Source organism: Mercenaria mercenaria, chromosome 10 (assembly GCF_021730395.1).
Source record: "Mercenaria mercenaria strain notata chromosome 10, MADL_Memer_1, whole genome shotgun sequence".
NCBI lineage: Eukaryota > Metazoa > Mollusca > Bivalvia > Venerida > Veneridae > Mercenaria > Mercenaria mercenaria.
The window spans coordinates 18,565,060-18,591,487 of record NC_069370.1 but is presented as its reverse complement, the minus strand read 5'-3'; the positions used below and the strand labels follow the sequence as shown (position 1 = coordinate 18,591,487).

Here is a 26,428-nt window from a genome sequence, read left to right as displayed (position 1 = left end):
TTGCTGTGTTAATCCTGAAGTAAAATTTGATGGAAAACACAAGGAATTCTTCTTCGTTTGTCACATAGTAAGACTTATTGGAAAACAATAGAAGGGATTTTGCTTCGTTAGTCACGCAGTAAAGTTTAATGGAAAAAAAAGAAGGAATTTGTCGCGTTAGTCACGCAGTACACATTTATAAGAAAATAGAAGGAATTTACTTGTATTTTTTTTTCATTCAAACTAATGAAATATCAATATTTATGGACGTTCAAATCTTCCTTGTGTTCGACAGACATTAATCCTCAAAATTACGCGACTATCTAACCTTGAATAAAGAAATATTGTCATATAAATATCAAATCTGTTCAATCGGATTTTATCGTTCATATCAACTTTAAAAAATCTTCATATTATGTATCAATTTTGAAATAAATTAAACAAATTCTTAATTGTGTTTAAATGATAAAGATTCAAATTACAGCCAAAGACAAAGAACTGGCTAAATCTAGTAGATTATTTAAATTCAGATTAATGTTTACAAGAGAAAAAAATACATGTTCGAGTTAACTGTGATAAAGAAAAGAACAGCGAACTATTAGCTAAGAGTTTTTCTTCAAATGGAATTTTAAGAAAGTCATTAATATTGTAGTTAAAAATTCTGACACTTGTAAAGTTAAGAAAACAATACATGTGAAATCTGATAAACCAAAATAGAATTTATACATCTGCCAAGGTTTAAATTTCTTTGTTTGATACTAATTGGTAATAAACGTTCAATAGAAAGCGAAACAATGCTTTCATTATTTCTATTATAACTGACATATTTTTAAAAAAAACCACGCGTAACTAATTACCGAGGAAGGTATTCCTTTCATCAAGGTGAGAATTTATTACTTCAGTATTTTTTTTTCTATTAATTTACATATTACTAATTTCCTAACAACACTTTCTTTGACTAAAGAACGTCTATGGTTTTGAATAATGTTTTTTAGATTCCAAACAACACTTTCTTTGACTACAGGACGTCTATGCTTTTGAATAATGTATATTGTTTCCTTACACTACAGTACGTTTATGGTTTTAAATAATGTTAATTAGTGTCCTAACAACACTTCCCCTGACTACAGTACGTCTGTGGTTTTGAATTATGTTTATTGTTTCCTAACAACTCTTTTTCTGACTACAGTACATCTATGGTTTTGTTACACTTTGCAGGACGACAAGCGGAACCAGCGAGAATGTCAAAGCATGTTCGAATTCCGTCTCGTTCATCGGAGATGAGCAGCTCTACATTACCTATACTCCTTCCACCATCTGCAAATTTCAGACACAGAAATTATCGAAGTTTGGAGATCCGACGAGAACTGAGAACAGAACGAGAACAGCTAAATGCAACGTTACAACTGGACAGTAGTAAAATAGTGAGAAATAGGCAAGATGTAAGAAGCGACAGGGACTATTCCTTCCGGTCGTTAAAAACGTTTAGAAGTCATAGAACTTCAGTAACTCCGCAGAATTCTGAGTACGGGAAACCAGCGGACAATGAAAGCAAACAAACACCTTTAGACACAAGCAGAGTCATTCCAGTCGTACAGTGGCAGAAGATAGCTTCCGTACCGGATACCGAACGGGCTGATGAAAGTGTTAATATTTCAGAACCGGTTGACTTGAAAAAATGCCTCTCTTGTAAAGAAGATCGTAAAATTCTGAAGTTACTTCCATGTCTGCATTCATTTTGTCAGAAATGTTTGGAGCTGCAGATACAGGAGAACCCTAGGTAAGCTATGAACTTAATTTTGATTTATTTGCATTATTAAATAAGTGAAAATTCGTTTGTGATTAATTTACCTTTCTTTTCAACATGCTCAGCCTTAGTATGCAATTTTGCTTTTATTTAATATATCTTGTTAAAGAATCGTTATCTGACTATTTTGTTTAACATAATAAATATCAGAAGCTGTTTGACTGAGTCCGTTCATCAGAGGTAATGAAACGCGCAACATCACTGCCGCTTTCTCAAGCACCCCATCCCCGCCCCACCCCTACAATCTAGCACTGGCGCAGGTGGAATTTTATTATAACAGATATATTGAGTGACCCCAAAGGATCAAAAACACGAATATATTGAAATCTAATCTATGCTAAATGTATTTTTCAGTCGTTCATGGTTTAGATGTGACCTATGCAAGAAACAGATACATATTCCAGGTAAAGGAATTGACGGGTTTGAAGATAACAGATATTTTGACTTTTCTGAATATTCTGTAACGGCGAACGACCGATGCGATAAGTGTAATGGAAGAGTTCCGAGCTGCAGATGTTCCGAATGCAATCAGAATCTATGCCCGGATTGCGTACATAAACATCTGAACGAAGATACTTCTAAATCTCATTATATTATCAACCTGACGCAGGAAATGTTGGGAAAAGAATCGATCAGCGCCGTCTGCGAAGAACATAGCCCATTCACACTTGAGCTTTTTTGTTTGACTTGTTCAGAAGCCATCTGCGGACGATGTGCCATAAGCAAGCATGTTAACCACATTGCCGAGAATATCCAAAATACTGCAAAAGATAGAAGAAACGAACTCAAGTCCTTGCTTACGGATTCTACAACTGTTCGGGCCATGAGAGATGCCCATGAATACAAGAAAACATGCATAAAAGAAAAAGAAAATATTCATTCAGATGTACAAACTACGGTTAACGCCATTCAAGTTCATATTCAAGCCCTCAAAGACGAGTTAGATGAGCTTGGAAAAAGTATGATAACCGATGTGACAGAGAAAGAAATTTCTCTCACGGGAGCAATGGAGAAGAATATAGAAGATGCAGAAATGAGGGAAAAGGCATCCTTCGCATCCATTGAAACATTAAAGCAAATCATTGACAGAACTCGTGACATTGAACTTATAGGTAAGGCTAATAACTTAAAAGAAGTTATATATGAAGTAAAGAAAGCCTGTAAGCCACCTCCATCAAAATGCGTTAGGATAAAGTATAAGCCGTTGGTTCACAGCTTACGGTCTTCAATAGGACGCGTACACATGGATGCGTTTCTAAAACGCCCCTTGCATTATGTTGAACTTGGCTCTCTTCAGCTGGGCAAATATATCAGTTGCATTTTCCCAGTCGATGACCTCAAAGCATGGGTCGCATTCAGAAAGTACATACAGCTGTGCAGCAAGGACGGTGCACTTGGACTAAGAATAGATACTGGGGAACAGGTGTTCGGGATGGGTGCAAATTCCAATGGAACACTGTTTATTGCCTGCAAGACATCTGTCAAGGTCATTACAAGCAAAATGAACGCCAAGATGCTGTTCCAGCTGTCACATGCACCAAGCGATTTAAAAATGAACGAGAAAGACTTTTTCATAATCAGTTTCAAGGATGCAAAACGAGTAGCGCTATTCGACACAAAGGGAAAAGTAATTCAAGAGTTTGATATCCGCCATTTTGGATTCCGTTTCGGCATTCGTATTCATGATCCATGGAAAATTGCCATCAGTGAAACCCAGGACATATACCTGACTGATTATTCTTCGGAAAGTGTTGGAGTTTTTGACAGCCAGTGTGAAATAAAGTCCGCTTTCGAAACCAACGTTTACAAGCATGCAGCGTTATGTTGCGATCGCGGACTTCTTTTTATCGCGGACTATAAACAAGACTGCGTTCAGGTGTACTCACAAGAAGGACGTCTGTTGCAGACGTGTCAAACACAAGGAATCATTGCGCCATGTAGCATTGCTGTTGATAAAGTCGGTGACTTATGGATTGGATCGTGGAATGGTTTAGTAAAAGTTTACTCTCCTAGGTGATGTTGTGTTATACAAAGTCTGGAGACGGTAATGACAAAAATTAAAGAAAAGGTTAAAGATACAATGTGCATGTATATAGACATAAAAAGAACTTTTGAACATTCACCTAGTATATTTTGTCTAGCTCATGCCATTTGTGATAAATTTGGTATCGATAAAGAAATACCGCCTTTCGCGAAAGTGACTTGTTTTACATTTCTGATATGTAATAACTGGAAAAGGCACTACATTTTATCTTTTCTATTTATAGAATTAAAATAAAATGGCTCTGATAACTTTGTCACAACTTTAATAAAAATGAAACACAATAGCACTCTACACGTTTTCTTCTTTAAATAAAAATATCGTATACAACAAATACATATAACAAAGATACTTTAAAGACTATATTTTCCTAAAAACAACAAACGCAAGCATCTATATAATTGTCTTTGCCCTTATAAAAGGTAAATATTTATCGTCAAACTTTGTACTGGTTGTCTCAGCAACGCCTCCGTCAAAACCTGAAATAAACGAAATTGTACTTTGAATATACTTATTCACGGAAATTTTGAACATGGTTACCTTTAGCCTGCTAGTAGCAAATGATTTTGCCTTTGCGTCTAGTGCAGACCAAGACCAGCTTGCACAACCGTTCAGACTGATCATGACCTGCACTGTTCGCTATTCAGTCAGTAAACTTTCAGTGAACACCCCTTTGAATAATAAAATGGTACTTCCCAAATTGAATGATGGATAAGCCCATTTTAGAAATTTAGCATCCTCGTATACAGTCAAACCTGTGTTAAAGACCACATGTATATATAGAGACAAAGGGACAGCGAATTCTACCGGTGATATTTCAGAGAACAGCATTCGCAGTGCCTGTTAACTTTAAAGTAAAGACAACCTACAAAGAACATCACATTTTTGCTCTCCCGAACGGTCGCTGTATATCGGTTCTATGGTTCTCAAGGTTAGATAAAAATACAATATACAGAAAATCAGTAGAAGAAATAAAAAAGAAACAACAGTATAAAGACGTGTAAAAAGCATTAATGCCCCTATGACGGCCTAGACGGCCTATCGAGAGCAAAGAGGTATGTATTTGTGTTGAAAGCAAGTGTTTGTTTTCTGAATCAAATGGGTGCGAAGTGGGTGGTGGAAATTGATGTTTGTACTTATTAGATATTGTGTCTCCCTACTGTACATAAGTAATAGAAAGAGCATTGAAACTCGAGGGTAAACGATTTGTACGAGGGGGCGTAGCCCGAGAGTTTTAATGTTCTTTCTGTTTTGTATCATAGCCTTCCATATATGGTAGTTGTAGGCGTTCCTCGTAATAGAAAGAGCATTGAAACTCGAGGGTAAACGATTTGTACGAGGGGGCATAGCCCCCGAGTATAAATCGTTTACCCGAGAGTTTTAATGTTCTTTCTGTTTTGTATCATAGCCTTCCATATATGGTAGTTGTAGGCGTTCCTCATTGCCATATACAGCAGTTCAGTGAGTACTTAAAATCCTTTCTTTACAAATATGTAAAGCCCAGGTAAAATAAACCAATGCGAGAGCAGAAAATCAATAAAATACACTTCGCTGTCTACTGTTCCAGACACGCTGGCATACTTTCCTATCCAACAGTGCGGTAACTAGCGTGCGGGTATTAAATACCTACACACTTTTAGTTACCGCACCCTGTAGTCAGTGTATACGATTTTGCTAAGAAAAAACACCGAGCTATGATACAAATTGCCATATACAGCAGTTCAGTTAGTACTTAAAATCCTTTCTTTACAAATGTGTAAAGCCCAGGTAAAATAAACCAATGCGAGAGCAGAAAATCAATAAAATACACTTCGCTGTCTACTGTTCCAGACACGCTGGCATACTTTCCTATCCAACAGTGCGGTAACTAGCGTGCGGGTATTAAATACCTGCACACTTTTAGTTACCGCACCCTGTAGTCAGTGTATACGATTTACCTGAAGCAAATTTGTTAAGAAAAAACACCGAGCTATGATACAAATACTGCTTAACCCTGCAACAGAAGTCTAACAGTGGTTTTAGTAAAGTTAGTCATATTTTTTTTCAATTAAAAGAAGTTATGACTTTAAACCGAGACGAAGATTTCGTTCATAGCATAAATATTATAATATAAATAGTAAATAGCCGATTAATAAAATCGTCAATAATGAAGCACTTCATAATGACCTTGTTACTGCACCGAGAGCAGTCGTTTGGCCTTGAATCTGCATTCAAATTGGCCTTGGGTCAAAGGTCAATACGACTGTCCTCGGCATAATAATAAGGCTAATATGAAATCTCCCGAACAAATCTACCGCCTCGATAGCCTAGTGGTAGAGCGTCCGCTTCGAGTGCGGAGGTCGTTGGTTCAATCCCCGGCCGCGTCATACCAAAGACGTGAAAAAATGGGGCCAGTGCTCCCTTGCTTTGCGCTCAGCTTTAAAAGGGAAACTGGCCTCTTCTCTCATACCCTCGTGGCGATGGATACCATCAGGAATGAGGTGTCGAGAGTAATTAATATAAGTTGTAGAACTTCCTTCACAATCGACCTAAAATAAATTATGTATAAACTAATATGAAATCTCTTAATTATAAGTATTTTAGTATTGATTTACCCTTAAAATCCCGTTCAAACGTTTTTAATTACCTAAATTTATCTCTGGAGGTGGATGACAGAGCTCTCGTCTTCTAGAAAATGCCTTGCCAGCAAGGCTCGAAATACAGATAGGGGATTCAGGACGCGGTGCTACATGAAGATAGGAATATAATAGAGTGAAAGAACAGAGAAGAAAATAGATTAAGGTATTAGGTCACTAATAGTAGTGTTTACAAAATGGCCTTTGCTTGGTATATTCTGAAAGGTAACCATGTTTTGCACTATTTTGCAAAATTTAAACAACTTTTACCATGCCGTGTTTTATAAATTTTGAATAACTTATGGTATCTCCTCAAGCTCAAGTAGAGACAAATTTCAAAGTGATAGCCACTATTCAAAACGTTTTCAGAGAACTCATTTTACCATTAATTTCAATAGAAGAAACATCAAACTGTTGGTAAACAATTATAAAACACAAAATAAAAATGTCAATATCATTTTTTCTGTGGTGCCTTAAGTAAACGGATTTAATGAGACAGAATTCATACTTCAACATTGAAAAAATAAGGTCGAATGATGTGTTTCTGTTTTGAATTTTGCTTATTCCATTTAAAAATAACCTTAGGAAAGATGTAAAACCTACCTAAATTTCTCCCACAATATATAATCTAAGAGTGAAAGCAAAATAGAGAACTTTCACCGCGTGTAACTCAATATTTTTAAAGATGTGTAACTCTATCCCTTCTGTTTAAGTAGTAAATTCACTTTGAACACCAAGAAATCGCTTATAAGATTCATCTTTTTCCATTTTCAGCTCATCTGATTTTTTGAAAAAAAATGATGAGTTATTGTCATCACTTGAGCGGTTGTCGGCGTCGGCGTTGCCTGGTTAAGTTTTATGTTTAGGTCAGCTTTTCTCCTAAACTATCAAAGCTATTGCTTTGAAACTTGGAATACTTGTTCACCATCATAAGATGACCCTGTATAGCAAGAAACATAACTCCATCTTGCTTTTTGCAAGATTTATGGCCCCTTTTGTACTTAGAAAATATCAGATTTCTTGGTTAAGTTTTATGTTTAGGTCAACTTTTCTCCTAAACTATCAAAGCTATTGCTTTGAAACTTGGAATACTTGTCACCATCATAAGCAGACCCTGTACATCAAGAAACATAACTCCATCTTGCTTTTTGCAAGATTTATTGTTTAGGTCAACTTTTTCTCTTAAACTATCAAAGCTATTGCTTTGAAACTTGCAACAGTTGTTCACCATCATAAGCTGACCCTGTACAGCAAGCAACATAACTCCATCCTGCTTTTTGCAATAATTATTGCCCCTTTTGGACTTAGGTATATTATGTTTAAGTCAACTTTTCTCATAAACTATCAAAGCTATTGCTTTAAAACTTGCAACAGTTTTTCACCATCATAAGTGGACACTGTACATCAAGAAACATAACTCTATCCTGCTTTTTGCAAGAATGATGGCCCTTTTTAGACTTAGAAAATCATGGATAGGACAATATTTCTATTACACAAAAAAAATCAAATGAGCGTCAGCATCCGCAAGGCGGTGCTCTTGTTGTACAAAAAATCAATAATAAGTCTTGAAAGAAGTAAAAAGTTACTAGTAAAAAAGGAAAATAAGGAAAAAAAAATTCGGTCCCAGTAGGGCTTGAACCTACGCACCCCTAAGAATTGCAGTAAAAGTAGGTTTATGGTAGGAATTGAATACTCTTCAAAAAGGAGGTTCTCTATTAGTGACCTAATACCTTAAAGAATGAAGAAAAGAGAGCCATGATAGGCTTAAAGACGCTCACCTGACCTGGGATTTGGAATTGAGATATGTCATGACATACTGTAACGTTATATGCAATAATTGTTTGAAGAGCGAAAAGCGTTCACCCTGAAACATGACAGATATGACTGAAGCAGTCAAACAGAATCATTTGCACAAGTTTGAGAGAATGATTCTGACAAAATTTGGCGAACATCAGAAGATTCACGTAAAGTGTTTGACCTAATGGCCTTTATGATTAAGTTTAGTCAGGCACAACGGCCTGAAAGATATCTCAAAAAGGTCTATCCGAGGATGCTTCATCCAAAGTTTGTGAAGATTTACAAAGAAGTCTTTAAAAGTTTTTTTTTCTATTTTAGCTCCGAAACAATTAGGACAAATGCCTATGCAATGATGCTATATAACGAGTTTGGTCGAGGCCTATGAAACAACTCACGACGATGTCGTTTCATTTTTTCTTCTTCTGTCTTTACCATCTTCCCTAAAAGAGACCAGGCAGAACCATTTGAGGCAGTTTTTTCCCATATTTTCGCTCTGGTAGCCTCTATATGGGATTGAACAACTCGGACAGAGGATTATACAAGGATACCACATATCAAGTTTGGTTAATATTTAGGAGAAGATGTCATTTAAGGGTGCTTCTAGTTTTAGAATCATTGAAACAACTTGTAAGAAATCCATACTTGAATGCTACAAGAAGTAGTTTAAAGGTGTTTTTTTTAGCTCTGTTGGACCTAGAAGAGTCAAGCTAAACCATCATAACAAAATTTAGAGAAATCTAATCTATAAAAGGACGCAACAGACCAAGTTTGGTGAAGATCCATGAAGCGGTTCGTTAGAGATGTCATTTAAAAGCCTGTTTTTTGAGGGTAAGGAAAGCCTGAAAATAAGTTAATTTAATATGAAAGATATCATCAAGCCTTTTATAACGCTGAAAGAATTTTTAAAATCGGACAACTATTGGAAAAGTTATGGCAGTTTGAAATTTAAGAAAATGGCTCCCAATGGAGGCAGCCATTTTAGTGTGTTTATGACGTCATTTACACACTGCTGAATACTTTATTTAGCAAATAACCTTTAAAAAGACCAATTTTCATATGTTTCTTGAGTATAAGATGTAAAACATAATACTTTCTTTCATTATAGCTGGAAAAAGTAGAGAAATCATTTTACAGTAATAAGTAAATGCAGTTCAAATGTGTACATCTAAAAATTTAATAAATCCGCCATTTTGTTTTTTGTTGCCATGGAAACAAAATGGCCGCCAATTTAACCAAATATTTAAATGCTCATAACTTTCTCATTTTTGCTCCGATTTTGAAAATTCTTTCACTTCTTTAAATGATTTAAGAAATCCCAGCTGACAAAATTAACAATAGAACAACGTTCTTTTCCTTTAAGTAAAACTGTTGACGCAGGACGCCGGACGCCGGGCCATCCATCTATTCTAATACCTCACCCTGAGCAAAGTTCAGGTGAGCTAGAAATAGAACAACATGAAAAATGGAGAAAAAAATACAGAGAAAGACAAGAAATTGAACGAGTAGAAGTTTTAAAGAATGAAAAATACAAAACTAGAAAGTAAAAGGAAAGAAAAAACAACAGGAAATGACAAAATTAAATGACAAATTCACACATGACAAAGTTTGAGGGAATTATAAAATTAAATGCCATGAAGCATTCAAAAGAATAAAAGAAAGAGAGAATAAAGGTAGTGGTAAAGATAAAACTAACAAAAAGGAGTAAATACGTGGAAATATCACCTGCCCTAAAGCTGAAATTTTCTTGTATTGTAACCGTACCTTGGAAAATACGACAGGCGGGCGGTTGTATAAATTTTCGTCTGCTGAAGCTTTGACCAGACATGCTGGTCACACTAATTCTGTCTGTCGTATCTTTTGGTACTGTATTTGCTGCTGTTTCGTTTGGAAACGGAAGAGAACCAGTCTGGACCATCCCAGGCTCGTATGACGTCATGCGAGAGTGCTCGAGATTCGGATACACAATTCCGGATGTAGCTGTTAATTGTAAATTTCGGTATTCATATTACTGAGTATCTTATTTAGGCTCTTACATTTGATTAAACAAACTGTTCCTTGCAGGATTTATAATTTCGGAGTATGCATATGTAACATGCATCTATATAATTGTGATATTTACATGAACACAAAGACTGAAACATATCTAATGGCAAAGGAAACAGGTGAATATTGAATATTTATTTTAGCAATCTCTGAAATATGTAACGTATACTGTCATTTTGGCATGTTTAAAGCCCCATAAGTAGTTTGTTTTCATGACGAAGACAGATAAGTCAGCTGTCCAAATAGGGAGTATGTTAGAAAAGCACTACTTTCAATATTGCATTTGATCTTATATGATCAGCGAGATAAAGGGAGATGATAAAAACAAAAGATTTAATAATACTGCCTCCTTATCGAACCAAATATTAAAACTTTTGACAATCATTTGTGAAAACAATTATTGTAAGAAGAGTTTAACAAAAATAGTATATAATGTTCGTAATAAAAATATGGCAGCCAGTATAAGTCAACCAGCTAATCAGGAAAACTAGATCTACAAATAAATAAAATCTATGCTTATATGTAGCAAAACTGTTTCTAAAACATGCAAGATATAAAAGATGCAAGATTTTGTTAATGTAGATTAGCACGACTATACATAGCGGACAGATTCCATGGTCGACGTAACTCCATCTTTTATTTTTTATATTTACCTAATCCCTACCTACCGGCGTAAAACTTGCTGTAAGATAGTTCCCTATTACATTATTTTACATATTTGCCGTATGCGAATTCTTCATTCTCCGTTTATTATGATATACCATCAAACTCAAATGATCGAGTGCAAAATAGATAAGTAAAAGAAAACACGATTACGCTTGGAAGGCCTTACTATATTTAGACTACTTGGGATAAACCTGTGTAAGCCTACTTTTGATCCGGTAGCGATTAGCGTAATATGACGGAATCATCTGAAATGTTTTCCAAATGAAGGGCGATATTGCAAAAGCACTGTCAAAGTTGTTTTGAAAGGGGTTAAAATAAGAGAATAAGAAGAGACGTCTAAGTCCGAATGCTTATTAGTCATATCCTACCAATGTCAACGCGAAAGATGTCATGAAGACATACAAAGAAAGCAAAAACACAAAAAAACAAGACAAAAACAAAACAAATTAACAAACAAAAACAACAATAACAAAAAAGGAAACAACAACAACAACAAAAACAACCTAGCAGTTTGAGAAGCTAAAACGAATAAAATACATGTATAGTCCAATATAATATGTACTGCATAAGAGTATTTTTTGCAAACCCATAGAACAACCAATATACCAATGCTACGTTAAATGTTTGCCGTGAGTACTTTTAGCATTTGATAAAAGTTAGGACACATTTGAGATACATGTGCATGCCGATTTAATTTTTATTTTATGCACGTATTTGTGTAATGAATTAGAATTAGACCGAATCTCCGACATGTTTTTTTTTCTCTTCATTTCTCAATTAAATGACACTTTTAGCACAACGGCATACGTATACCTTAATGATTAACAAAATAAGATTTTCGCATAAACATATATTTGATAATGTATCCACTTCAAGTCACTTATCGCAAGGACTCATTATTTGGATATCTGATTTACGTAATTTGTTCTGATGTCTTTATCACCTGCGTATAGCGCGCGCTTTTGAAAAGAAATGATGTTTGATAATAAGGATCCGCTGTAAAAATGGTTATAATGTATGACAATGACTGTAAATAAGCAGTACTAGTACTACTTCTAAGGTTACTAGATGATACATATAGCTTGATATATGAAAATATATGAGATAAAATAGAGATATATGAGATAAATTATATTTTCAGCTACTCTGAGGAAGCAGGAAATTTCTCACCTGTTGAAGTATATGTAGTTGTGTGAGCTGTAAATGTTAAAATAATGCAAATATATAAATTATAAAAAAGCATTTTGCTATTGTTTGCCGCCGAAAATTCATACATTACGCATTTATTTGCTCATGAATTTGTTGTAATTCGACAAAATCATTGAATCTATAAAATGTTTACTTGTACTTTATGCAAAACCTGTTGAACACTTGAGATTTCTCAGCTGGTAGTGATCACAAATGTCTGTCAGTAGTACTCATTTAAACATCTAAACAAATAACTTACTGTTAAAGGGTGGAGGCACTTTTCTTTTCCTCAATAAATATCTGTGTGGGTTAGGTGCCGATGGCATTCTTAACTGAAATAGATTAAAATAAAATAGATCTGAAACTCTAGCAAGAACCCTTAGTGCTATTTCGCTAAATTTCGACAAATTTCACGCTTAGCAAGATTTACTCCGGAAGAAGATGAAGATGATTCATTCGCACTTTACTTAATAAGCGTCCAGGCGCTCCGTCAATTGATCAAGATGATATATGATCTCTCGAGAAATCTTTCGATTAATCTTTCTTTTTTATAAAATAACAATTTGAATAATGTGTACGCGAAGTCCACGCGCATACATTTAGACGGGGTGACCCCTGCGCGTGACCCCTGACTATCTACGAATCAAAATGCGGCTTTCGTTTTCAAGTTTAGCATTTCTACTTTCATTTTATTTACTTCCGGAAATAGCTGAAGGTCGAGTGACGGCATTTTCTGTGTTGTCAAAAACATACATATGCCTGGCGAGATTGCATAAATATGTGCTGGCCGTCCTAAGGTTATGCGTTGACACTGAACAAATACATATTACTAGTCAGTATGTTTCCACATGGTGTTCTGAATGAAAATTGTAAGTCGTCTATAAAATATAGTACTAAATAAATAATACATAGCGCCGAGGTCCATATGCAAGTATACGGCTTTGGAAGTCTTATGGACCAGTGCGGACGTATGTTACGAACATTAATTGCTATATCATTCCGAAGGAGAAAGATTGAGTTTTGCCATATTCGTATCATTCTAACCGGATAATAGAGGAAAATATACAAATCAATATGTAATATATATATATAAAGAACAGTGTTTGTTTATCATAGGGTCACCCCTACCTAAATGATCAGTACTATTGGCTTATTAGACACCTACAGGCATTGAACAGCGTTACTTCAAGACGAAAGTGGTAGCCATATTGGCTTATGAAACACCTACATACATTGAACAACATCACATCCGATTCGAATTAGTTTAATGCCAGGAACCAGGCAGGTAGGCAATCGGTAACCATTATTCATCAACCGGTCTCTCTTTAGTAAAAATACCCGCCTCTGACAGGGCTCGAACCTTCGACCTCCTGATTGCGGGGCAGATGCCTTATACACTACGCCAAGGCAGTTCGGTGTTTATACTTACAGCATCACATACAGGCAACATCATCTCTGACCTGATGTCAAACTTGCTCCCTGATATATTCACAGGCACTGCAATAAAAGGACATTTACAACAACAAAAATCAATAAATGATAAGGCAAATGTATCAATTTACAGACAAATAAAACTACACTTGAATCTTTAATTTATCAATCGTTTATGTTCGTCAGAAGGCAGTTCTTGCAATACAGTAAAATGAATCAAAGAAATCTAACCTTTACATCTCTTTATTGATAACTGAATGATTTAGTAACTGTCATTAAAGAAACAATGACATCGCACCGCCAAGTTTCTTTGAAGTGCTATAACTTTTAAAGCGATTGTGCGGTCGATAGACATTGGAATTTTCCGTCATTTGTAAGAACTACGTTAGCTCTGATAAACAACCGTTGTTGACATTTTGATTTTTCTTTATATTTGACTCAAAATCCGTTAAAAATACTAGAAATGAGAACAAAACATGAATTTTATTCCTTTTACGTCTTTAAAATGTTTGAGCCCATGCAACAGGATAGCTCGGTCGACAGAGCGACGCACTTTCAGTGGAATATTTATGAGTTCGATTTTCGGAAGAGGCAAGTTACTCCAAAACCGATTCGTTCTCTTCGACTGGTACATGTGAGAAAGTTGTCAGTTATTTGTGGAGAACAATTTTATACTGGGCGCGGTACCAAGGAGCAGTGGCTTGAAAAACTGAAAAGTTCCCCAAAATGACATTTTTACATTACAAATCTCCTGTTCTGAGTTTACTCATGAATTTAATTTTTTGTTAAAGCTGTTTTGCTTCTAACAGCTTTAACAACTGTTTGCCTCCATAGACCATACAAATAATTTTAAGCATTAATATCTCTACATTGGCAACAGCTTAAGATCAAACTTACCTATTCCTTCAATAGGTTTATCCTGATCTTCCTTGTGTACAATGTGTACTGGTTCGGCTTGGTGCTCTTTAAATGAAACTTTATAGACCGAGGACTCAGGTCTGGTCTCCTCCTTGCCCCCGACGCTGACCCACGACTGAACATTGCAAACGGGCTAAAATGTAAGATTTCAAATTTTCATTGAATTAAAGTATAAGTAGATTCAAACCATCAACAACAGAGCGTATGAAATGGTTGTCCCTTTTATGTATCCGAATAAAAAATATCTTCATTGACATGTAATAAGTTTTTAATGCGTAAAATTTGGAATGTACATCAAGAAAACATCACTAGTGAAACCGCTATTCTGAAAAAAAAAACAGTTCGGAAGCAAATTATTTAGCTTGCTAAAATAAAATAAAACTTTTTACAGGCGTAATATTGCTTTCTCTGTCCGTAAAATAAGTTTCCACATATCAAGTGTTAATACATCTGGCTTCATGTCTTGCCGAACCTTTTTAAGTAACCCTAGTGGGCTAGATGTCTAGTCAAACACAACAATACCATATTCGTATTTTTTTCATGACTGACATAACCACACATTTTCCGTTACCTTTTTATTAATTCTTCTTATATGAAATATCTGCGTGGGCTGTGGGTTGTGCTTTCTGGTATCTAATGATGTGATCACAAAATCCGGCTTCAGTCGAGAAGTCTCCTCGGCTTTTCTACCAGCAAAATTGTCCCTGTTCTCCGACACCCATTTAGAACTAGGGTAGAGGTTGCTGCAAACACCCAACATCAAAAAAATCAAAATTGATATTTCGTATCCAACAACACCATTTTACTTATTTTTCATTTTAAGTATCTCCTTTTAAAATATTGTGTTGATTTTAATTATCAAATAGTTACAATATCCATTCTCAAACACAGGTGAATTGAAATTATAATACAGTTCTATGATTAAGAATATGTTATTTTATTTAAACTGTGAGGTTTAAGTAGTTATTAAATATTCTAATACCGTAGACATGTTACATAGGTGAACTTTTTACTGGATAAATGCTCCGTACAATACATACATTTCGCGTCTACTTTTCAAAAAAGGTATTTTCAAAGTAATTAAATTCGTAGAAACACCAACGGATAAAAATATACAATATTTCCACGGTGCAAAATCGTTTTAATTGTCCGGTAAAAATATGTAACAGATGTGTTTAAGTCCCGACATGAAATAAATTGTTAAACGTAAAAAATGAATCCGCGAAAAAAAACCACTTTACATTACGTTGCAAAAGCGATTAATGGAATTACAGTAATTGCATTACATTATAATCCGTATGCACCACAAGCCCTTTGTATATCAAATTCTTAATACATATTAGTTTCGCGGTCCGACAATTTTGTGAAAGGCGTTATTACAGATATTTTTAAAATCCTACTTTTTATATCCATGAGCCATTGCCCCCATACAGACACATCACATACGGTATACAAGTATTATTTAATTTTGCATCTTCCTGTCTTTCAATATATTTTATGGCAGTTTATATCGCGTTCCCTAGTAGTACAGATTCTAAACCGCTTTTATTGACTGTCATTGATTAAAAATTAAAATCCATTATAAAGCTTTTATATAAAATATTTCGAACAGATATTAAACTGTATGCAAACAACGCACTATCGATGTGTTCCAGAGAAAAATCCTTGTAGAGCGGAGTGAAAACTTAATATGGAAGCGATTCAGGGCTATACATACAGCTATCATCTTATACATTGCTATCAAAGCGACATAGGCCGATTTACTATCATCTTAAACAGAAGCACAGTAGCGACGTGGGTAAATGTGGTGTGTATATCGTTTGGTTTCCAGATTTGAGAGTGAAAGTGGGAACATTACATGATTACGGTTTGGTCCCCAACAACAACAAAAGCAAATGAAACAAAACACTCCTACGCTATTTGTATATAATCGATAATAAAATATATCAGATTTTATTCAAACGAACATTTACTGTACTTTGCTACGGCGATAATATCTTTGCCATAAAACTTACAATAAAACGTCTACTCCATATAAGTAGCTAGAATTTTTTATTTCATTTTTTTAAAGCAAAAATTGAACTTTCTGAATAAGATGACACATAAATGTTGATTTTTTCAAAGTTGTACTTAATAGTAGGAAAGGTAACATTTATGTTTAACTATTATTACATATGTTTGTAATGATAAAGTGAATACTTTTCGGATATTGACCGTTTCTTTCGGACTAAAAAAAATAATAGTGAGATAAAGCCGGATGACGACACATTTTTATCTGGCTTAATGTTAAGGCTCTTGAGGAGACATTTTGAGAACTATTAAGTACCAGTCTTAATGCCGTCGTTCTAAAAAACGAAAAGGTTTTGAAGTACTTGTATACAAACAAATATGTAAAAGGGAAATGTTCTTTAGAACGCATGCCAACAAATTGATCAATGAAAACAAAGTTCAAATAATAAACAGTCGTCATGATAAAAATGAATTTTATCTTGGGCTTTGTCAAATGAATAAAACAAATTTGCTTTCAATCGTAATATTGTACTATTTTAACAAATTTTATCGATTGTGACCATTGTATATATTGACTATTGGGCTGTGCCTTTTTGATAAGGCATTAACTGTCGTATTAAATAGATTTTAGAGTAAATAGTGCGGTAATTCGGATGAATATTGGTCCAATATTCTCGTCCAAACGGCTGATTTATATATATTTTTAAACGAAAAATTTGGTGTTCGCAAAATTGATTTGTAACACTTTGTTTGTATGTTGTTCCACTTAATTATTCGACAGTCGACTAATGGTTTTGAATTATCCGTATGTCATCAGGGTTCCTCGTTTTAATTATCCATAGGTTGTATTTTTATGCCATCGAAGTTGGGCATATTAAAATCGCACTGTCCGTCCGTCCGTCCGTGTGTGCGTACGTCCGTGCGTCCGTGTAAATCATTGTCTGGGTTGTAACTCTGCCATCCATAAAGGGATTTTGTAATAACTTGGCATAAACGCTCGTCTTAAAGAGAAGACGTGTCATGCGCAAGACAAGACCCCTAGCTCCAAGGTCAAGATCACACTTAAAGGTCAAAGGTTCACAGGGTCTGTTTCGTGCCCGGTTCATAACTCTGCCATCTATAAAGGGATTTTGAAATAACTTGGCAAAAATGTTTACCATAATGGGACAATGTGTCATGCGCAAGACCCAGACCCCTAACTCCAAGGTCAAGGTCGCACTTACAGGTCAAACTCTGTCATCGACGAAGCGATTCTAAAATTACTTGGCATAAATTTTCCCTATAACGAGATGACGTGTCATGCGCAAGTCCAAGATCCCTAGCCCCAAAGTCAATGTTACACTTAGAAGTCAGATGTTAACATGGTTTGTTTCTTGTCTGGTCCATAACTCTGCCATTTATCAAGGGCTTCGAAAATAGTTTGACACATAATTTAACCATATTAAGGTGTCTCGCGCTCATGACCCGGGTCTCTCAGGTCAAGGTCACATAATTAATTTATACCTAAACTTTTCTGGCATATTTTGCGCAGGCAATGTAGCATTCTTGCATTGACACTTATAGTGACAACTCTTGTTTATCTTATTTAGTTCTTAAAAAAAGATTAGATATCTAACAACCAATCGATTCTATATCAAAGCCATGGTCAAACCTTTCATAAAGGTGGAAGAATTGTTAAAATCGGACCGCTGTTGAAAAATATACGGCAGTTTAAAATCTAAGAAAATGGCTGACCATGGACGTAGCCATTGTGGTGTGCTTATTATGTCATTTACATACTGCTGCAGTACGTATTAAGCAAATACCCTTAAATTTAAGATGTAAAGCATGGTAATTTCTTTCGTTTTAGTTGGAAAAAGAGAGGGGTATTTTTATATGCATTCCCATAACCCCTCCCAACTCTCTCTCTCTTTCTCACTCCCCCCCCCCCTCCGCCCTCCCCATCCAAAGAAAAAATTACAAGGGTAGAGAAACGACCTTTGTAAAGGAATTCAAAAGCATCTTTAAGAATTTCAATTGAAAAAGAGATAATCATTCCATTCGAATTATAGAATTAAAATTTTTAAGAAGAAATCCGAAAACCCACAGGACGCCATTCAGGGCCAAGCATATCTCACGACCCTATAATACTTTTTTTTCACAAAGGCGGGATTCTTAATCATCCGGTAATCCTTTTCTGATGCTTAAAATTACGCTTAAATAAATAAGTATAAACTAAATTTGCATTTCATTCTACAATCCATAAATGTTTGACCACCCTGAAATTTAACATTTTCCTTTTGATGTGGCCGCCAAAGAGAGAAACGATATAAAATGTACATAAGTAATAAACGGGCTATTATCAAAACATAATGTAACAGATTGTCCAATAACGGTTGTAACCGAGGATGTTTTCACAAGCAATTTCACATCAAATTTTGAAAATTTAAATCAATATTATATTGACAGAATGTGAAATGAAAAATTAATATATCGTAAATTATTAACGCTGTTACTATTTACAAAAGGCTTTTTATAATACGTGTAAATCCGTTCGGGGATAATTAGATGCTTAAATATATTACAAAGTTGATTTAACAAATTGCAAAATCGATTTGTTTATCATAGCAAAACCGTTGTGTTCTTATATGTAAAAAGGCCGAAATTTTTGGCAGTGTCGATTTGTAAATATATTATCAATTCTTCTGTTGAATACAGGGAAACCTTTGTAAAGAAACCGCCACTGGGATGACTGAGCTGTATTGGTTGTACAGAGGTCGTTGCTTTGCAGAGGTAGTTGGTTACAACCTAAGTATGGTGGAAAAGAAATATTCTTACTACATTGTTTATAGCGTGATACTTACAATTCACATAGATTACACTAATTTATTTCAGACCGATTGCGAAACAAGTTTCTTTAAACTACATTAATCACTCCCGACACCCCATCACTGCCCCAAGGAAGAGAAATCACTAAAGGTGCCGTTTTTCACGTCTTTGGTACGACGCGACAGGGGATCGAAACCACTCAAAGCGGATTCTATAATACAAGAACAAAAATATTATCATGCTGGACACAATAGATTCTGCCTTTGCGACTAGCGTAAATCATGATCAGCTTGCACATCCGTGCAGTCTGATCAAGATCTGCTTTGTTCGCCATTCAGTCAGTATCTATATGGTAAGCACCCCTTTTAACAGTGAATGGTACTGTTAAGATTGAAAGATGGAAAAGTTCATTATAGAATTTTAGAAGGGTAAGGGTTAACAGTCAAAATGAGCTCTCTACTGAATGTTGGCCTTCTGGAGATTTTTCCAGCTTAATATGCTTTGGAGAAAGACCGCAGGTGACCTCGATGCTTTACTTAAGCACGCGTAATTTTGGTAGAACCATCGACCTTCCGTGAAACAACTTGATGGCTTCATCATATGAAGGAACTCTACATCCAAGACAACAAGCAAGGTTTAGAGACCAACTAGGTTGGCCATGGAGGTCAGCGGCCTTAACCAGTCAGCCTCCAAATGACCAGAGCATTTTCGATAAGCTGAATAAGGAGGCCGTAGGTTCAAACTGCTGGCGAGGTGTGGGTTTCATGTGGCGACTTTATATGAAGACGATTGTTATTGACATATGGAGAGAACATTCTCAACATCGTTTGACATATACTGCCTAGCTTACATATAGACATAGAAAAGAGATGCGGACACCTTTTTAACCCCCAGCCTAGGCGGAGGGATTATAGGAATGGTCTGCGTCCGTCCTTCCGTCCGTCCTTCCGTCCGTAACAAAATCGTGTCCGGTCCATATCTCCTAAACCCCTTGAAGGAATTTTATAAAACTTGGGTCAAATGATCAACTCATCAAGACGATGTGCAGAACCCATGAGTCAGCCCTGCCAGCTCAAGGTCAAGGTCACAACTTAGGGTCAAAGGTTTTGAGCCTTCCATTTTGTGTCCGCTCTATATCTTCTAAACTCCTTGAAGGATTTTCATGAAACTTGGGTCAAATGATCACCTCATCAAGACGATGTGCAGAACCCATGGGTCAGCCTTGTCGGCTCAAGGTCAAGGTCACAACTGAAGGTCAAAGGTTTGAGCCTTACATTTTGTGTCCGCTCTATATCTCCTAAACCCCTTGAAGGAATTTTATCAAACTTGGGTCAAATGATCACCTCATCAAGACAATGTGCAGAACCCATGAGTCAGTCATGCTGGCTCAAGGTCAAGGTCACAACTTAGGGTCAAATGTTTGAGCCTTCCATTTTGTGTCCGCTCTATATATCCTAAACTCCTTGAAGGATTTTCATCAAACTTGGGTCAAACGATCACCTCATCAAGGCGATGTGCACAACTTATGAGTCAGCCATGTCGGCTCAAGGTCAAGGTCACAACTGAAGGTCAAAGGTTTGAGCCTTCCATTTCGTGTCCGCTAAACCCCTTGAAGGAATTTTATAAAACTTGGGTAAAATGATTACCTCATCAAAATGATGTGCAGAAATTATGAGTCAACCATGCTAGCTCAAGGTCAATGTCACAACTAAGGGTCGAAGGTTTGAGCCTTCCATTTTGTGTCCACTCTGTATCTCCTAAACCCCTTGAAGGATTTTCATCAAACTTGAGTCAAATGATCACCTCATCAAGAACTCATGAGTCAGCCATGTCAACTCAAGGTCAAGGTCACAACTGAAGGTCAAAGGTTTCAGCTCTGTATCTCCTAAACCCCTTGAAGGATTTTCATGAAACTTGGGTCAAATGATCACCTCATCAAGACGTTGTGCAGAATTCATGAGTCAGCCATGTCAGTTCAAGGTCAAGGTCACAACTGAAGGTCAAAGGTTTATCCTTTTACTATCCATAGCAGTGGCGGGGGATTAAGCTGTCTTTCAGACTGCCTTGTTCAAATACTATAGTACATGCATTCTTAACACTTCGCAGTCGAATTGCATATTACATAGGATTCTGTTGGAACGAAAGTACGTCAACAAAGGCATCTTTGACAAAAGTCAGATACGTTCATTTTTGAAACGGTTGCTTTAATGAAAAGGAAAAGTCAGTAGAAAGTTGATTGACAAATAAAGGTATTGTCTCATATCTCAAATCAAAAACTTTGCATATTCAATGCATTCGTACAACAGTTTGTAACCAAGGAAAGGTTTACACACCTAGTGCCCTTTCATATCGTAGAATCATGAACAATGATTGGTTTAATTAGCCAAGATAAAACATTGTTCAAATAACATAACAGGCGTAATTAGTGAGATATCTCCAAATATGGCACTCGGTGTACTTTCCACTTTGTGGTTACTGATTTAGTAGCCTACAAGTGACGAACTATATCATATATGTTATATTTCACCTGCATTGTATTAGCGACTAAATTATCAAGATAAGCATGTTCCCTGGTTCTTTAAGTACCAAATTCCTTTCTAATCTTTTTCCTCTCAGTAACTGTTATGTAATGAGTGATTTCAATGACAAAATCAACAATTTGTTATGTATCTTTATACACAGTCTTTAGCATTATTAATATATATATATATATTTTTTAAATCTTATTCCCTTTTTCGGTTTATAGTCTCACCAACCTATAGCAGGGATCCTAGGTGCCATTCCAGGCCTTATATTCAAGCACAGGAGGGACCTTGATAAAACCAAAGAGACTTCTTCAAGCTTATTAGCCAACTCCTTTAATCCTTTAGTTCTGATGCGCGCTATCAAAGTTCAGCATGTAACTGACAACTTCTCCAAAGTAACACGTTTTTTTATTTTAAAAATTCTTGTTCAGTCGCCATAAAAACGAATGCACCTAAAGGGTGTCCGACTTACATGGTCGAATGCAGGACTGAAGGGGAAAAACACCTTGATGGAAAATAATCAAAGATTCTCTTAAAAGGTCGAAAATCTGATCATGACCTTGAAAAGAAAAACATTTCTCTGTAAAAAATAACTCATCTAATTATAAACAAAGTCGCTACCTGTCATCACCTAGAACGCCAAACGTCAAGCTTCGGGCTAACTCAAGCTGAACCGAGCGAGGTACACGGAGTTGTCCCCGCCGTACTATTCCCGACTGTATGGGAGAGGCTTTTGGAGGTAGCAGAGTTATTTTTGTGGCCGTTGGCGCCATAATTTGAACAGCATCCGACGTTGTCATTGTTTCGTCTATTTCTTGTACACGAAATACTAGAAATTCGTGAATACGGTACTTTGTTTATCAGCAATGGAAAATGCGTTTTTTGTTCATATCCACCTTTATCAGTGTAAATATTTTTAAATGAAGCATATAATTTGAAGACTAAATCCTGTAAGCTGTGTTGCTCTTTATCACTTTATCCACATGTTATTTTATTTTCGAAAACCATAATCCTTTCTTTTTTTTATTTTAAAATTCACTAAAATGTTGCTTTTTTTTACAAAGCAAACGATCTATAGTAATACATAATTTTTGAAAAATATTTTCACTTAAAAAATTTAAAAGTCTGAAATTCGATATATATGTATGCCTGTCATGTTATAATTTATTCATTTAGAAAATGTAACGCAAAAGTCAGTTATTGTTTTTAAAGTTAAGTTTAAACCACGATTGGTTTCATGAGACACAATTTTAGTTCACTAGAATGAAAGAGTTCGATTATTGTATTTCATATTAAAGGTGATTTCTGGTATTTGATAGCATACGGTGAAATACAAGCAGTTTTTGATAGTGGGCTACGTTGAATGGTTGGCGGGCTTAGCGTTAGATATGAATGTTTAAACAGCAAAACATTCACTTTGTCCAAAATCGACTTTATCTTTTGTGATATTTTACACTCTCGTAGCCGGCTAAGGGTAACTTTTTATTGGTCAACCGGGATAATTTTCTGGCCAAAATATATTTAGAAAACTACTTTATTTCTGATAAACGTTTAACCGGTATTTTAGTTGAATAATATGTGCTTGTGCAGAAAAAACTGATTGACCACGCTTACATTTTGGCTGACCAGCAACAGATTATAGAAATTAAATTTCCTCTCTACTCGGGATTTGAATTCGTGATCTCTGGGTTAGGAACTTCTTGTGGAAGTTGTAGCCTGGATGGTCCATATTGATCTAAGTACTAGTATTTAACTACCTAGCGATCACACGGGCTGAATTTTGGGGCAGTTTTTAATATATTCTTAATGCAAAAATATAGTTTATACAAATCTGTAAAACGTTTTTAGAAAAGAATTGAACATTTCTTAAATAGGTACGGGTTAAAAAGCCCATAAACGCCAGCCTCTTACTCGCGTAATAATAAAACACATATGAGCCGTGCCATGAGAAAACCAACATAGTGGCTTTGCGACCAGCATGGATCCAGACCAGCCTGCGCATCCGCGCAGTCTGGTCAGGATCCATGCTGTTCGCTAACAGTTTCTCCAATTCCAATAGTCTTTAAAAGCGAACAGCATGGAGCCTGACCAGACTGCGCGGATGCGCAGGCTGGTCTGGATCCATGCTGGTCGCAAAGCCACTATGTTGGTTTTCTCATGGCGCGGCTCATATGTATTAAACGTTTCAGACCGTATTGATTTAAAATCAAGTAGTTTCATATCAACCTCGTTCGATCAACAATATCATTGAAAGTTGTTAAATCTCTTGACCCACACCTATTAAGAGCGTAAACAAATACACTCCCCTCTTCAAACAAGAAATTATTAGTATATTTTATTTCAATCATAGAATTAAGAAAGAAACAATAAGTCATGTTAGACCTGGACATGTGAACTCGACGAAATATTAAAATGCTTTAATTTTAAAATTAATTAAAACCTATCCTATATTCGGCGATGTAATGACAGACTGATGTATAAAGAAAAAAATTTATACCGTATTTATAAGCGATATATTGCGAGTTTTTGACGTGGTTGATTAAAAAAAAATAAAGATGGCAGATGCGTTATAAGACGTTGGATTTTTACGTGTGGACAATGTTGGCCGTGATACCTTTAAAGAGGCTAGCCTAAAATTTTGAGACATTTTTTGTGAAATGTAAAACGTAAATTAATCCTCAGTTTCTTAATGATCATATGTCTACTGCGTGAGTAACGGTGTAAAAATGTGATAAAAATGTAGAAAGTGATACAATCTATATGAGCCGCGCCATGAGAAAATCAACATAGTGGCTTTGCGGCCAGCATGGATCCAGACCAGCCTGCGCATCCATGCTGTTCGCTTTCAAAGCCTATTGCAACTAGAGAAACTGTTAGCGGATGCGCAGGCTGGTCTGGATCCATGCTGGTCGCAAAGCCAATAATGTTGATTTTCTCATGGCGCGGATCATATAATATTTGCATGTACTTTATCAATATTTTTAAGATATCATTTATTTGGGTATTTATTTCCAATTTTGAGATTTGAGATTGTAAAGCTGTTTCAAAGCCTACTGGAGACATTCCCCTTTAAGCAAATCTCTGGGTCCTGACCAATACCTTTTCGTATGGAACCGATACAAGTTTGTTTTCCAGAAAATAGACTACTCTACAGCCGAGCTACAATAAATGAATATAAGCTAAGCAAAAATATAAAAACAATGGTACATACCTACAATAATCTAGACTGAAGTCAATGCCAGTATATTCTTTGGGTAATTTCAGCTTCCTAAACACTATCCTCCTTTCATTACATCTGAAATAGATTACAAATGAGCCGCGCCATGAGAAAATCAACATAGTGGCTTTGCGACCAGCATGGACCCAGACCAGCCTGTGCAGTCTGGACAGTATCTATGCTGTTCGATTTTAAAGCCTATTGCATTTACAGAAACCGTTAGCGAAAAGCATGGATACCGACCAGACTGCGCGGATGCGCAGGCTGGTCTGGGTCCATGCTGGTCGCAAAGCCACTTTGTTGATTTTCTCGTGATGTTACTCAAATGTTCTCTTCTGTAGGATCTGAATAAGCGGCAACTTTTCCTGTCAATTCTATTTCTTTGTATTCTTTTATACGTGTGTGAAGTGTTTATTTGATTTATATGCCTTTATATGAAGCAATAAAAATCGTCTTTTCTTCTTTTTTTAAATTCACATTGAGCGGTTTTCAAGAATAAATATTACGTAATTGCGTGAACTGATTTTCTCTCTTTTTTTATTATAACTAAATAATCAGTTTTTTTTTATCTACTTCTGTTTTGAATTTTTGTATTTTTTTTCTTTACCGAAGGGTGGATTGAAACTTAAAATTTGTAATATGTTTTAGAATTCTTATATGAGCCGTGCCATGAGAAAACCAACATAGTGGCTTTGCGACCAGCATGGATCCAGACCAGCCTGCGCATCCGCGCAGTCTGGTCAGGATCCATATTGTTCACTAACGGTTTCTCTAATTGAAATAGGCTTTGAAAGCGAACAGCATGGATCCTGACCAGACTGCGCGGATGCGAAGGCTGGACTGGATCCATGCTGGTCGCAAAGCCGCTATGTTGGTTTTCCCATGGCACGGCTCATATGTCTTTCTGTGTTACCTTCGTTAAATGAAGCTATTATTATTTTTATTATTATTGTTATCAAGGATACATCTAACAGTATATAATTAAAAATAAAATGAGAACTTACGCAGCATCGCGGTAGGGAAAAACGCCCCGCTTCAGGGAAAGGTTGTAAGATTTGTACTTCTGCTCTAACATCTTTTGTGTTTACGTTATTTTTCAAATCATCTGCAAGGTCCGTTATCCTTTATTTTTATATTGTCCATACCTCATGATGCAGCTGACGTTGCCGTAGTCACCACGTCAAAGACGTCATTATGGCATAGCGCGTCATGAACCCTGGCTAGAATTATCAGAACATTTGACGTCTTGTTTATAGAAGTTACTTGAATTGAAAACCGCAGACTATATTTTGCATTTTGCGACTCGAATTGCAACATATTTTGTACTTTAAAAAGGTCAGTTTGCATTTCGATCTGCAATATGCAAAATATTTTCGAAAAGCT

General features: G+C 35.9%; 2 protein-coding genes across 5 annotated transcripts; one reads left to right on the top strand and one right to left on the bottom strand.

Moving 5' to 3' along the window:
• Positions 1 to 40: 40 nt before the first annotated feature.
• Positions 41 to 4,111, top strand: LOC123559738 (uncharacterized). Its single transcript, XM_053552399.1, has 3 exons — positions 41 to 861; positions 1,198 to 1,759; positions 2,141 to 4,111. The coding sequence occupies exons 2-3, from the start codon at positions 1,221 to 1,223 to the stop codon at positions 3,801 to 3,803; spliced, it is 2,202 nt and encodes a 733-aa protein (XP_053408374.1). The 5' UTR covers positions 41 to 861; positions 1,198 to 1,220; the 3' UTR covers positions 3,804 to 4,111.
• Positions 4,076 to 26,428, bottom strand: LOC123559736 (uncharacterized). 4 transcript variants are annotated; one of them, XM_045351786.2, is made up of 10 exons: positions 26,050 to 26,428; positions 25,040 to 25,123; positions 15,057 to 15,228; positions 14,465 to 14,618; positions 13,566 to 13,633; positions 12,396 to 12,468; positions 12,119 to 12,145; positions 10,001 to 10,216; positions 6,454 to 6,552; positions 4,076 to 4,306 (listed from the first exon to the last, which is right to left on the bottom strand). In XM_045351786.2, exons 1-10 carry the CDS (start codon positions 26,118 to 26,120, stop codon positions 4,221 to 4,223), a joined length of 1,050 nt encoding a protein of 349 aa, XP_045207721.1. In that variant the 5' UTR covers positions 26,121 to 26,428; the 3' UTR covers positions 4,076 to 4,220. The 4 variants fall into 4 exon arrangements, with proteins under 4 accessions (XP_045207721.1, XP_045207720.2, XP_045207723.2 ...); XM_045351785.2 differs by lacking the exons at positions 25,040 to 25,123; positions 26,050 to 26,428 and adding an exon at positions 22,450 to 23,088; XM_045351788.2 differs by lacking the exons at positions 6,454 to 6,552; positions 25,040 to 25,123; positions 26,050 to 26,428 and adding an exon at positions 22,450 to 23,093.